This window comes from Fulmarus glacialis, unplaced genomic scaffold (genome assembly GCF_000690835.1).
Source record: "Fulmarus glacialis isolate BGI_N327 unplaced genomic scaffold, ASM69083v1 scaffold20901, whole genome shotgun sequence".
NCBI classification, from domain to species: Eukaryota; Metazoa; Chordata; class Aves; order Procellariiformes; family Procellariidae; genus Fulmarus; species Fulmarus glacialis.
Window position 1 is genome coordinate 4,266 of NW_009191143.1, and position 12,519 is coordinate 16,784.

General features: G+C 39.5%; 1 protein-coding gene across 1 annotated transcript; it reads left to right on the forward strand.

Moving 5' to 3' along the window:
• Positions 1 to 300: 300 nt before the first annotated feature.
• Positions 301 to 11,162, forward strand: GEMIN8 (gem (nuclear organelle) associated protein 8; the record flags this gene model as incomplete). Its single annotated transcript, XM_009586587.1, has 3 exons — positions 301 to 315; positions 3,042 to 3,468; positions 11,120 to 11,162. Coding segments are annotated over exons 1-3 (473 nt in total), but the record flags the coding sequence as incomplete, so codon positions are not given.
• Between the last annotated feature and the right edge of the window lie 1,357 nt (positions 11,163 to 12,519).

Below are 12,519 nucleotides of genomic sequence, written 5' to 3' on the forward strand. Positions count from 1 at the left end.
ATGGGAAAAAAAAGTGTTCAGTCCCAGCATTTTAGGCTGAATTGTGTAGAAGGCTCCCTTTTTACCTTCTTATTGTAGTGGGGAATTTTAAGGAATGGGATTTTTACTGATGCTAATCAAAAACTATAAATAAGAGACTCCAACTAGACACAACAGAGAAGCAATATTTAATAGCTGTAGGCCATAGTACTCAAGTTTAACAAAAATACATTCAGTGCTTGTGACCATCTTAATACATATATTTTTATGAATTAAAAAGCTACTGTTTTGTTTTCTAGTTCACCTTGATCACCAGAACAAACTCCACAAGAGATGGTAAGCGGTCTTTATGGGTTTCTATGTGATAACTTGGTCATATTTTATATACAAAATGCACATAAACACTTTTATTGAACTGTCAGTGCAGATATGTAAAAATTAGATGTAAAAGTAGCTGAATTGCTTTGAAAATAGAATTCGGATTGTAACAGTGAGTGATTTGTCTACTCCTGGGAAGACTCCAGAGACATAACAGGAAAATAACAGAGGACTCTGATCATTTGCCTTAGATTTATAGCTTTTGTTTCCTTGAGGAAATCTCTTATTTCCATTTATTCTGCAGCTGAAAAAGCACAGACATAGAACTAAGTTAGACTTTAAAGTGTTCTTTTCCCTTTTCCACCCCAATGTAAAACATTTCTGTAATTTCTTTTTTAACAGATGTATTTTTAAAATGCAAATGTAAAAGGGTTTTTCAAGGGTCACTTTCAACAAAAAAGCCACAAAAAAGTAGTTGGACAGGCATCAGCATCACAGTTCTGTCTGCATGAACTGGCTTTTTGTCTTCCTTTCCCTTAAATTAACAACTGGAGCTAGTCAGCTAGACAAATCAGCCAGCTGGATTCCAGAGCTTTCAATAAAGTCATCAAGGCCCTTTTTAGAAACATTTTAGAAGAACTGGAGATAATTTTTGAGCTTTAAAATAATATGTTGTCTTCTTTGGAAATACTTAGAATGTAGGAGATACCTGCTTTTGTCAAGCTTCATGATGTTTCAAAACTGGATTTTTAAGTAGTGGAAAAAATAGACAAAATGTTCCAAAAGTAACCTGTGAATGTATCAGATTTGACATTCTCATCTGCCTGCTGAAGGATGAGGAGTCAATGTGACATTCTTAAGCAAGAACAGTAAATAAAACATTGTTCATCCTAGCTTTTAGGTGGTTGGATGATTAAGAATGAAGAAATTCCATATGGAAGGCAGATGATTTATTCCTAAGATGAGTGGGTGCAAGAAAAGCTTCTGAAATGCATGGTCTTGTAGCAGCACAATGTTAGACCAAGAGGAGAATCAGAATGAAGTTTCGCCTCCATGAATTGTTACTTTTCAGGAAAGATCATTTGTCTGGACTTTTAAATCACGTAGCTGGCCCCACAGCCCTTCACAAATAGGGTGCCATTTTTGATCATGAATTCTTAAGGAAGGCAAGTTTGTTTGTAGTGGGTTTTCTATATGGACTCTATTAGCCAGAGGTATTTTGTTTCTGAGAGCACTTACCAACGATCTTAAAAAGAGATAGCATTTGTAGATCTCCTATAGGATAATGGGCTCAATTTTGCAGAAAGAAGGGAAACATGAGAGTTACAATTATTATTCCAAACTCTCTAGCATTTGCATTATTGCCCGAGAACCAGAAAGTGAGAACAAATGTAAGTAAATGAAATTAACCTCTCTTGATATTGTTAGCATTAAATGGAAAGTATTTCTTAGGGGTTTTTTTTCCAGAGAATCATTCTTTTAAGGCTATGGAGTGGTGCCAGTGCAGATGAAGAAAACATGCTTAAAGAAAGATTTTTGTCTTGTATGCCCTTTTGGAATAAAAAAAAACTAATAAAGGACTGTAAATGTCACATTCATCTCTGAAAACCTCAGCTAATCTTGCCATAGTTTTGAGTGTTTGCCAAAACATGGCTTAATTAAAATTCTTCCAATTTAAAGTACAGGCATTCTGTTTTGGCCTAGATAAAAGATTTTCTATGGAAATTTAAGATGTGGGGGGAAAGAAAAAAACATTTGCTATTTATTTTACTTGTTCTAGGCTCTAGTTTACTTTATGGCCTTCTTTTAAGATCCTCTGTTATCTCCTGTTTTTGAGAGTAGGATGAGGAGGGAGATGAAACAGCCTGTAGGAAGGAGGGCTTAAGGCTAGAGGGACTATGGGGCTTTGTAGTTGATGAAATCTGAACAGCATGAAACTTTCTTTTTTTCAGGAAAACTAAGATTAGCTGGAAGACAGGAGAAGGTGTGTTACAATATGTTTCGTTCTATAGTACTATTTTTCTGTGTACTTTATCAGTGGTACTTTATTACCCCTTTTCATATGTTGGTTGCTGATGAGTACAAAAGGGAGATTTACTGGCAGCTTGCACTTGGCTAAATACAGCCTTGTTTTTGATCGAGGCCATGATGGATATATGAACTTGGCTGAATTGCCATTTGACCTTTTCTCAGAAACTTATTTTGGCAGGCAGATGGAGGAAATATGTTACTGGATAAAATGAATGCCTTTGTTTAATATGGAGGAATTTTAATCTCCTGTGTTTTCTGTCTGCGGATTTGGAAATCAGGTGTAGGTGGTAATACGTACACCTTGGAATGATTCAGTTCTTACAACTCACATGAGCGGCTAAGGAATTGTGGAATATATCCACACAGTGTATCCCCTAAAAAGAACTGATTCTCACTGTAGTAGCACGAACACTTGGAAAATGCCTTCTGGACACTACAACTTCTCTATTGCTTATTCTTCACTGGTAGTTGTGTTGATGCAAAAAAAAATCTCTTGTAAGAGTAATGAAGTGTAGTGCAGTTGCACTGTGTTAATACTTGTCTTCTTTCAGATCTATGTGTTTTATCATAGGAAAAGGATGACTAATGATGAAAAAGCAAACTTTGCGCTTGCATTTACAGTGTTTCTCCCCTCAATTACCGTTTGTTTTCTCTTTTTTTTTTTCTTTTCTTTTTTTGGTGTTCTTTCCTTCTCCCCCATGTTTTGGCCACAGGAAGACACCGAGCCATGGTATTCTCAGCAAGTGTATGCAAGATACTGGAGGCACTATGACTTAGCCATGCGCTGGATGCGTAGACACCAGAAAGCCTACAGGAAAGCCATGGAGTCCTTCTATCACCTACCGTGGCATCCTTCTGCAGCTTCTCCAAGTAGCCGCTACTCAGATTGGGATGGGAATGATCTCCCACATACCCAAAACTATTCTTCTAGCTATAGCCTACACGGCAGATCTCCGTACCATGGGGGAGCTCAGCAGTACACAGATGCCCACCAAGGGAAGGAGGATGCTGACAGGGACTCCGAAATGGAGGAGGACTCTGAGTCTGAAGGGGAGATAGAATATGACTTGAGTAACATGGAGATCACAGAGGAGCTTCGCCAGTTTTTTGCACAGACAGAGAGGCACCGTGAAGAACTGCGTAAGTCCATGCTTGTTTTATGTTTTCTGGTACTTGGTGGCCATAACATTGAGCGATGGATGGCTTCAACATTTACAGGTTTTGTAAGAATTCACAGAAATAGGCACTGCGTGTGAGCAAGCCAAACAGAAAGAAGCAGGCAAAACTGGTGGGTGCACTTAAGTATCATTCATTAGAAATAAGTCTCAGAAAATGTTTGAAGGTTTTTCATGAAGAGAGAGGGAAAATTACAGCTGCAAAGAGGAGAGTAACATGTTTGTCTGGAAGACAATATTCATCTTCAGTGCTGAAGGAAGAACTCCAGAATTTTCATGGTTAAATCTACTTAACATGCTATATGTCTGAGAGGGGAACCCAGAGGAAGTGCTTTACTGCATCACTGAACCCTAGAGTGAGCCTCAGTGTATTTTGTAACATGGAGCAGCCATTTTGTTTGTTATTCTTTGGCTAACCCAACAGTAACATTCCATGACCTTTTTCTTCTCCCCCTGCATCCCTAGGGTACTCTTCATTCTGTACTATACCAAAAGTTTCTCCTTGTTTTGTATCTTGATCTGGACCCAAGTCCTTAAGCAGGGAATATAAGCTAAGAACTGCAGGTTTTTCTCAGGTCTTGATCCTCAGAGGTATTGGTCATCTTTGTTTCTGTGAAATCCTTAAAAGAAATAAAAGATTATGCTGTACTTTATTGACACTTTACTGCATATACAAATGTTGCAGGCAAATTTATTACCTGTTTTAAGATAGCAGCGTGATGAAAATAACTTTTCCCACATGACTCGAATAGGAAATACTCAGAATGAATGTTTAATAGAGCTTTCTCTGAAAGAGGGAAATGTTCTAAAAATGCATAATAAAGGCAATGATTGGGAGGGAGAGATCAAAATTGTGTTATTTTAAGTTTGTTGATCAGAGGGTATCCGGTGAGCTGAAACACCACAGCTTAACTTCACACTTCCTATCAGTATCATGCACAGTTGCTCTAGTTAGCAGAGGAATGTGAGTTAAAGAGCTCAATGGTAGTGCCTGACATGCGTTCCCTTTCTCATCATGCTTTTGCAGAATCAGCTTGGTGTTCTCTGTTGAAACGTTCTTTTGATGAGGTACAGGATGCTTTAAGATGCTCGGCTACTTCTGGAAATGCAGTACATTTTCTTTGGATTTATTTTGTCTTTATGGTTAGTGGTGTTTAAAGGTGTGCGAGTCATTAAAGTGGTATCCTGGAAATTGGGAAATCTGGGCTTAGAGACATTCTCTGTTGCAGATACCCTATATGACCTTGGTATAGCTATTTAATCTCTTCCTGACCCCTCACTGGCTGCTCTTGCTAAAAATATGATTTGATTCTTTATGATGAGCAGGAGAATTGGGAAGAGGTTTGTGTCTCAGAATACACATTTTACTTTTGTTCCTTCCACCACAGCAGTACTTGGAGCCTTTTGGAATAACTAGGTCTCTGCTGTGTGCAATGACTAGCCTAGTTCTGAGTAAGTGTAACTCCATTCACTTCAGCGGCACTATTCCGTGCAAATTTAAGCAGAATCTGGTCTTTAGCTACTGCATGCCTCAGTTTCTTTAATAGTTTCCCTGATAAAGTGAGGATAATAATAACCTGTAATTCCTCAAAGCATGAAAAAGTAAACAAGTACTTGATTTAATTTAAATTTAAAAGTGCCACAGAACTCTTGGGTGAACGGTGCTATCTAAATGCTAATTTTGTGAGTAATTAAAAATACAGTATGATCTTTTTCAGAAATAATTTTTTCCTGTGTGATGGAGGAAAAGGAAAATAGAATTTTTAATTGTGTTCAAGTTTCTTAAAAGAAGAAACATAAGCAGCAGGAGGAAGGGAAAATCATTGTTTCCCTGATGGTGTGGAAATGAGCTGGTACGGAGACCTTGTTGAAGGCAGTACCACTCTACTTTGGGAGGTAGTGTTATGAATTTTTCTGGATGCTGTTTCTGAACAAAATGAAATTTAGGGGTTCATTAAGCTGCAATCCATATTGACACTGTAATGTTATATCTTTCATACTGTGCTGAAGAATGATTGTCGTTCTGTATCAATGCTGACGAAGATGGAGATAATGCATCCACAAAAGAAACGCACGATTACTTAAGTATTTCCTCTCTGATTTTCCTTTTAATTCCAAACTGTATGTCCTGGGCTGCCCCCCAACCTTAGGAGCAGATTTGTAGAGAAACTTGGGCACTATAAAGCTCAGTAATGCCTGAAATTTAGGCATCCATCTCTGGAAGACACATTTGTAATGTTGAGGTAAGAGTTTTAAATTTTCTCTAAATAGAATGAGAATGTTTGGGCATGTCAAAGGGGAATACCAATAGTGACCTTGATGATCAGTTGAAGTATAAGCCAGCTGTTAGGGAACATTAACAGGGAGGCTGTGTCTCATGTTTTCTTTCTCTGGCATAAATAGGGGGCTCCAGGTGGACTTCACAGCCTTTGACCTCTGCACCTTGATATGCGCTTGGGAGCAGACACCTGGCTTGCTCTTCTTTGAAAATGAATGCTATGCAAGAGTTTGATACATGTTTCTTGGCAACTTCCTGAAGTGTGAGACACATGGGAAAAGAACAGCAACGGAGATAGCAATAGAACAAATAGGAGAATTTAGCACGTAAGGAAGGGGATACTAGTACAGAGGGTGGAGGTTTGACTTATCTTTGTGAAGGGTGACTTCTGTTAGTCTGGTGTTTTTCAAGCCCTGCAAAATTAGGATATACTACGCAGCCTTAATGCAGCTATTTTGGACATGCATAATGAGAGTCTTGATTTACTAAGTAAGATATAACTGGTTCACACACATGATCCATGTCTCATCAACATGTAGAAGGATAATCAAATGGACTAAACCAAATCCTAGCTGATGACAAGACTCTTCACTTCTAATGCCTGCTCTAGAGTCTCCTGGAGGTAACGTGATCACAGACATCAGAGGATAAGATCTTGCAAACTTTAACTGTGGAAGACTTAAATAGGCCTGAGATGTAGGTGGGAAAGGCATTTGTGTCTGGATGGTGAAATGCAAGTATTAACGCTAATTGCAAAGAGAAATGTTTTAAAGATAAGAAAGCCATCACGTCAGACTAGCCAGAGAAGAAAACTTCAGGTTTATTTCATTTTTTGGTAACTACCACAAACTTGAAGAACAAGCAGATTCCTAACTTCTGTAGCGATTTTTTTGGTTTGTTTTGTTTTCACAGTGGGCGTTTGCAGTGACTGGCTGGCTTACACAGTAAAGCCTTTGAAACTGGCAAACTCTGAGCCTTGCTGCATGATTTAACACTTCAGCAGTGATACAGTTGTTCACAAACAACCTCTTTTAAAACAACCTCTTTTTTTTTGTCACTGAATTCTTGTCAAATTCTTACTAGTTTTTATATTCATGTCATGTGTTGCAGTCAAGTTATGTGTTCCTGGAATGCCCCAAAGTAATTGTGGGCAGAGTTTTGCTGAGGCTGTATGAACTCAGACATATTAATGCACTACAAACTTATCTCGTATTCTAGATATATTCTGCATTTGATTAAAATCCCTTACAGACAGTTTTAATTTATTTCTTCTTCAGTTGTTTCTTCATATGCAATCATAATTATCTAGTAATTCTGTTTTTTTAGGGGATTTTGTTGTTCGGCTAGTCTGTTGTTTTGGTTCTTCATGTAACTGGTGAACCTAATATACTGTGCTTCTTGGGGATGTTTTTACTTGCATTTAAAAGTCTTCCCTCTGGCTGTTGAAAAGCATGAAGTTATTTTTCTGGGTTACCATACCTGTCAGACCTAGGTAGTGTACTGAATTCTCCAAACATCCTAGATGCAAAGGACAGAATACAGTAAGTTGCCTTTTTATATTTGCAAGAATTAAAAGGACAAAAACTAAGAAATGAAGATTCGCAAACCTAACAATTCAGTAAATTGGCTAATTACACATATTTATTACACTTTTAAATTTAGCCTTTGAAACATGTAGTTTGTCCTGATGCAGTTTTTCTTTGTCCCCTTTTTACATATAAGAGAAAATAACTACTGTAATTGAGTGAATACTGCATTGAGAACCATTCTGTAGTAGTCAACAGGCAATGAGACAGTGTCCTTTATTTAAAAAAGAAGAAAAGCAAAGGAAAGTGCCATCATGTCAGTTCATTACTGAAGGATAATAGTCTGTCAATTGTTAATGCTATGACTAGTTTTTTCCGTTAAAGCTTCTGTATTTCCTACACATACCCTCCAGCTTTTCCCAAAATAATGTTGTCTCAACCGAAAACTTTCATGCCAGATGGAAAACCTTTAAAAAAATTGAAAGGAAATGGTGAATGAAGATATTTGTTTCAAATCTGCAATTTGTAGGTTTTTTTCCCTTGGGTTTCTTTTTCTCTGAAAGATGATGGTTGCCACTGCCTCTTTCGTGAAGAGGGAGTAATGGAATTTTCCATGTTTTGAAACTTGCTTGAATAGTACCAGATCCATGAAGCTTTTGGTTTTGTTTAAGGCCTCTGTGCTTCTTTGGAAAATAGACTTTGATGCAGGTTTTTTTTGCCACCATGTTTTCCTTCTTTTCTTTGCTCTTGGTAAATGCTTATCCCTGTTCCTTGTCTTTTTCTCCATCAGAGCGTAGTTCAAATTCTTACTCTTGGTCATCAGCATCTTTTTTGTTTCTTCTTCCCTACCCTAAACTGTCAAAGCAGTGTGGATGGTGACCTCATAAATACCTGCTCAACTTCCTTGGGTTTGTCAGCCTTGTTGTCACATGAACTTTTACCACTATCTTTAGCAGTTGAATTGCTGAAGTTTCTGAGAAATGCCTGTGAAATAAGAGTGTTCTCTGCAATATGTATGGGTGCTTGAGAGACGTTTTGAAGCGCGGGGTTTTTTGTGAACTGAAGGAGAAATGTGAAAGGCTCTCCCTTTGTACCACATCTCTCCTCTTGGTGATTGAACCTTTTATCCTGTAGCAGCAGAATCTTGCCAAGTGCACACACTGTGTCCAATGTAGAGGCTGTGTTATTTGGTACTGGAAGCCAAAAGCTGAGAAAATGTCTCCTTGCTAGCAAAGTAAGGAAAAGTGCCACAATGTTCACCCCTTAACATTGAAAACTAATCTGTATTTGCAAAACTAGAGGGTCTGACTTGCGTTTAGAGAGCAACAGTTGGGCGCAGTTTTACATCCTTTTCATAAGAGACAAGGTTATCTTTGTACTAAGAGTATCGGTTTGGGAACACAGCCATTCCTAGAGTATGTGATAGTCAAGAAAATGTCCTTGGATCTCATACTAGAGACAGAATTTGGGCTTAGAAGAATGTGTAGCTTTGCTTTGTGGACCTATGTCTTTCCCATCAATCAACACATTTTGCAACAAATGGACATTATGCTGTACAGGTGTACTTGCTGCTGCAGGAATTAATGGAAGAGAGACACTAGAAAGCTTGAGGTGCTGCTGAGGAAACAGTGCGCTTTCTGTATCACTGGACCAGATACAGTCAGAAATGGATATCCTCTGCTGCATGCTCAGGAGAGTTGTCTGAGGGTTAATATATAGAACTGGAAATTATATCTGAAGTCTTTCTTATTTGTTATGTGCCTCAGGCTGAGACTCTTTGACACTGTTGGCAACCCCTGAAAGTATGCAGGTGCAAGTCCAGGCTTCTTGTTTTCCTGCTAAGGGATGCTCCAGGTTTCAGCTCCTAGGTGGCATCTGAGGATGCCCTGGACCACACTCCCATGTGTGCAGCCTGGACAGTTTGGTGGAGCTGGGGCCTGGCATGCCCCTGACCTGTCTGCCAGTGGCTGTACTGGGCTCAGTTCTTCCTAAGCATGCTGTGGAGCACTGGTATTTGAGTTACAGCAGGTTTACAGCTAGGAGCGTGGGAAAAGAAGCTGATGTGGTTCAGTGTAACTGTAGCGTAGACATTGCTTTAAGAGGAAGGCCAAGAGGTCAAACACCTCTATTTCCTCTTATGTTTGATGGAAATGAAGAATGCTGTCTTAATGTGAAAATATGTATTAAACTTTGGAAGCCTGTGTTTGAAATTGTGACCCTTTATTTGTCTAATGTGTTCCTGTTACTACAGTGGAGACGGTACATATCTCAGGTGGCTTGTTGAGAGGTTCAATTTATTCATATTTATAAGGGATTTTGAGTACCTCAGAAAAAAGTGGTAGAAGTGACAGGTAGAAGTGTAGTAGATACAGTTTGTTACAGTACCTATTATTTTATATTGCTCGCTTCTATAATTTTAAACAATGAAGATTTGTTGCTTAGAAGTTAGGTAACTAACAGGTGTTATGTTTGTAAGTGTGTGGAATTGTAACTAGTATAAACTGTGTATCCTAGAAGCATTGTTAGATTCTAGTGAAGATTAATCTTGGAAAGGAGAACGCGATCCAAGTATGGCTTGAGGACAAGTTGCAACCTTATAAGGAGAAGGGGAGACAAGTTCACAGAAAGTTCACTACCCTGTCGACCACCAGAGACCACCCGAGACCCTCAGAGAAGACCCTAAAGGCTTTTGCGAGCATGCATAAAGAATGACGTAATATTATAATTAGTTCCCAGAAACTTAATGAATATGTAAAAGAGAAATTTAAAATATGTATAAGAAGCATGGATATAAACAGAAAGGTGATTAGACCAGGTGTGCTTGATTTGTGGCAAGTCCACCGAGCACCCAGGCCTGAATAAAACAGTATCTCTCCTGAGCGTGTGGAATTGGTTACTTGCACGCCGGGCACGAATCTGCTTTTTGGACAACAGAAGAATGAACCATATGATCTGAGACGAATTGTTCATTAACAGTTAAATTAGGTGTCATCCCTGTGACCAAAAGACTTTGCTGAACATCATCTTTGCTGAACATCATCTTTGCTGAACATCATCTTTGCTGAACAAACATGGGATTTGAGCTACCCTTTCTCCCAGAGAGCCATTATCCCTAAGTAATTCATGAGTCAATAAGAGAAGTCTGGTAATCTTGTATTGTTGCTGCTCTTAGTAAATCAGTGCTGTGGTAAAATTCCTTCTGACTGGACTTGTCTTGGGGATATGAGAATAAGATGTGCAGGACAGAGACAGATCATTGCTCCTCTCAGCTGCCCTGTCCCTCACCATCCGTGTGCTAGATCTGCTTTTGATAGCTGTTTCTTGATAGTTGCTGGTCTCAGAAGTATCCTGTGGAAACAGGTCAGTAGCTTGCTGTGATGCATTAGCTATTGGAACTTTCTCCTTACAAAGAAAATACACACGGTAATTCAGTTTTAGGTCAGACAAGCAGAGTGTCAGCGCCTGTTTTGTGTCCGTGCAGTTTCCAAGGCTTGAGGGCATTGCTGTGACGTACCTGGGCTCTGCAAAGCTTTGGCAAAGAACCACCAGGCAAACACAGGGCTGAGAGGCCATGTGTGGAACAAGGAATCTCTCCCTGGTCTTGTTGTAAGAGCAAAAATAGCTTTCAGAAGGCTGGAAGATTGCTTCATACGGGAGCAGTTTGGTGTGGGAAGACACAGACACTACTTACAGACTCAGAACCGGTGCTGGTAATTTTTTGAAGGCAGATCTGCCTGCTTGCTTATGCCATTAGCATCTGCAGCTGCTCTGAGTGGCTCCTGTAGTCTTCTCTTCATTCTTTGTCTCTGCAGGGGAGCCTGTGAAAGCAGCTGCAGCTGCTGTGGAAAAGAGCAGGTGAGACCATGCTGACAGACACAGCTCTAGGGAAAAGCGGCATAAAAGCTGCTCTATGCTAATCGCTCATCTTGGGCAGTCTGTCTTCACAGTTTATGCAGTTTTCCATTTCCCCTAAAATTCCTCAATTACTGTTTCCATCTAGGTCCACATGCAGAGTTTCTGGATCTCTAAATGATTTTACTTAGGAGAGAGCTCTGACTCAGTTCTGTGCAGTTAAATCTGAATTCATCCGCCTTTAGCATGATACTCTCAACCTTGTAAGTGGACAGTGACAGTGTGGGCTATAAATTAAGCATTTTCTAACACAACCTTTTTTGTATCTACCTGGGGGAACTATTGCTGTAGCAAGAATGTTTAAAGTTTCAGGGTGTACAGCGCTGGAGTGATTGTGAAAAGCGTTGCCCAAGGACCAAGGTGGAAATGGATGTAATAATGTTGTGTGCTTTCTATGCTCTTTATCTACAAAATCTGCTCGGAATCTACAACAAAGCATGGCAGCAGAATATCTCAAGTGTTACACATTTAAGGTCTCTCTGTTATAAAGCAAACCTCTCGTACAGATTTGCTTGGAGACACATAATTTACCTCTGCTAATTTTAATGGCGTGTTGTTAATGCCAAGACTTCAGAGGCACCATTTGCTTTTCAACATCTCTCACTGTGCCTCAGTTTTATCAGAAGCATCCAGATGGAATTCAAGTCCATTGTCATTAGGGAAATATGGGTGCTGTGGAGGCAGAAACTGAAAGTTCAGAGACTTCGATCTGGCTGGGTCTTTTTGAAACTCATTTCTTCGCATGCTGAAAATCAAGTGAGAGACAGAGGCTATTAGGCTATCCATCTCAGACTTGGGTGGCCTTTACAGACTTCCATCATGACCTTGGACATGCCATTTGGGACTAGACCCACAAAAGCGTTCAACGTAGGTGGAATTTAGAAACAAATTTCCAAAATAATAACCCTTCTCTTCCAACCATGCCTTCAAGGAAGAAGGGAGCTAGTCATTCATACCCAAAGGATGATGCATCTTAAACCCCAAGGTGCAAGGGAACATTGTCACTCTTATCTTTTCCAGCAGCTGGGTTGAGCACCTGTGCCACCTTGTGATGCGATCTGGTGTGAAGCCCGTTCCAAGTAATTTAAAGCACTTCCTGCTCTAGGAATTTGTGTCCATTTTTTTTTATTTGGACTCATAATACAGGAGTGATAGCACTTCCCTGTCTCTCGGAAAAATAGAGAAGGTTGATTGACAACACACCGAGAAACAGTGGTGCTGCAGTCGTATGAAGTACACAGTACAGATTGATCCAGCTGTTCATCAGTGTTAAATTATCATAGAATCATTAAGGTTGGAA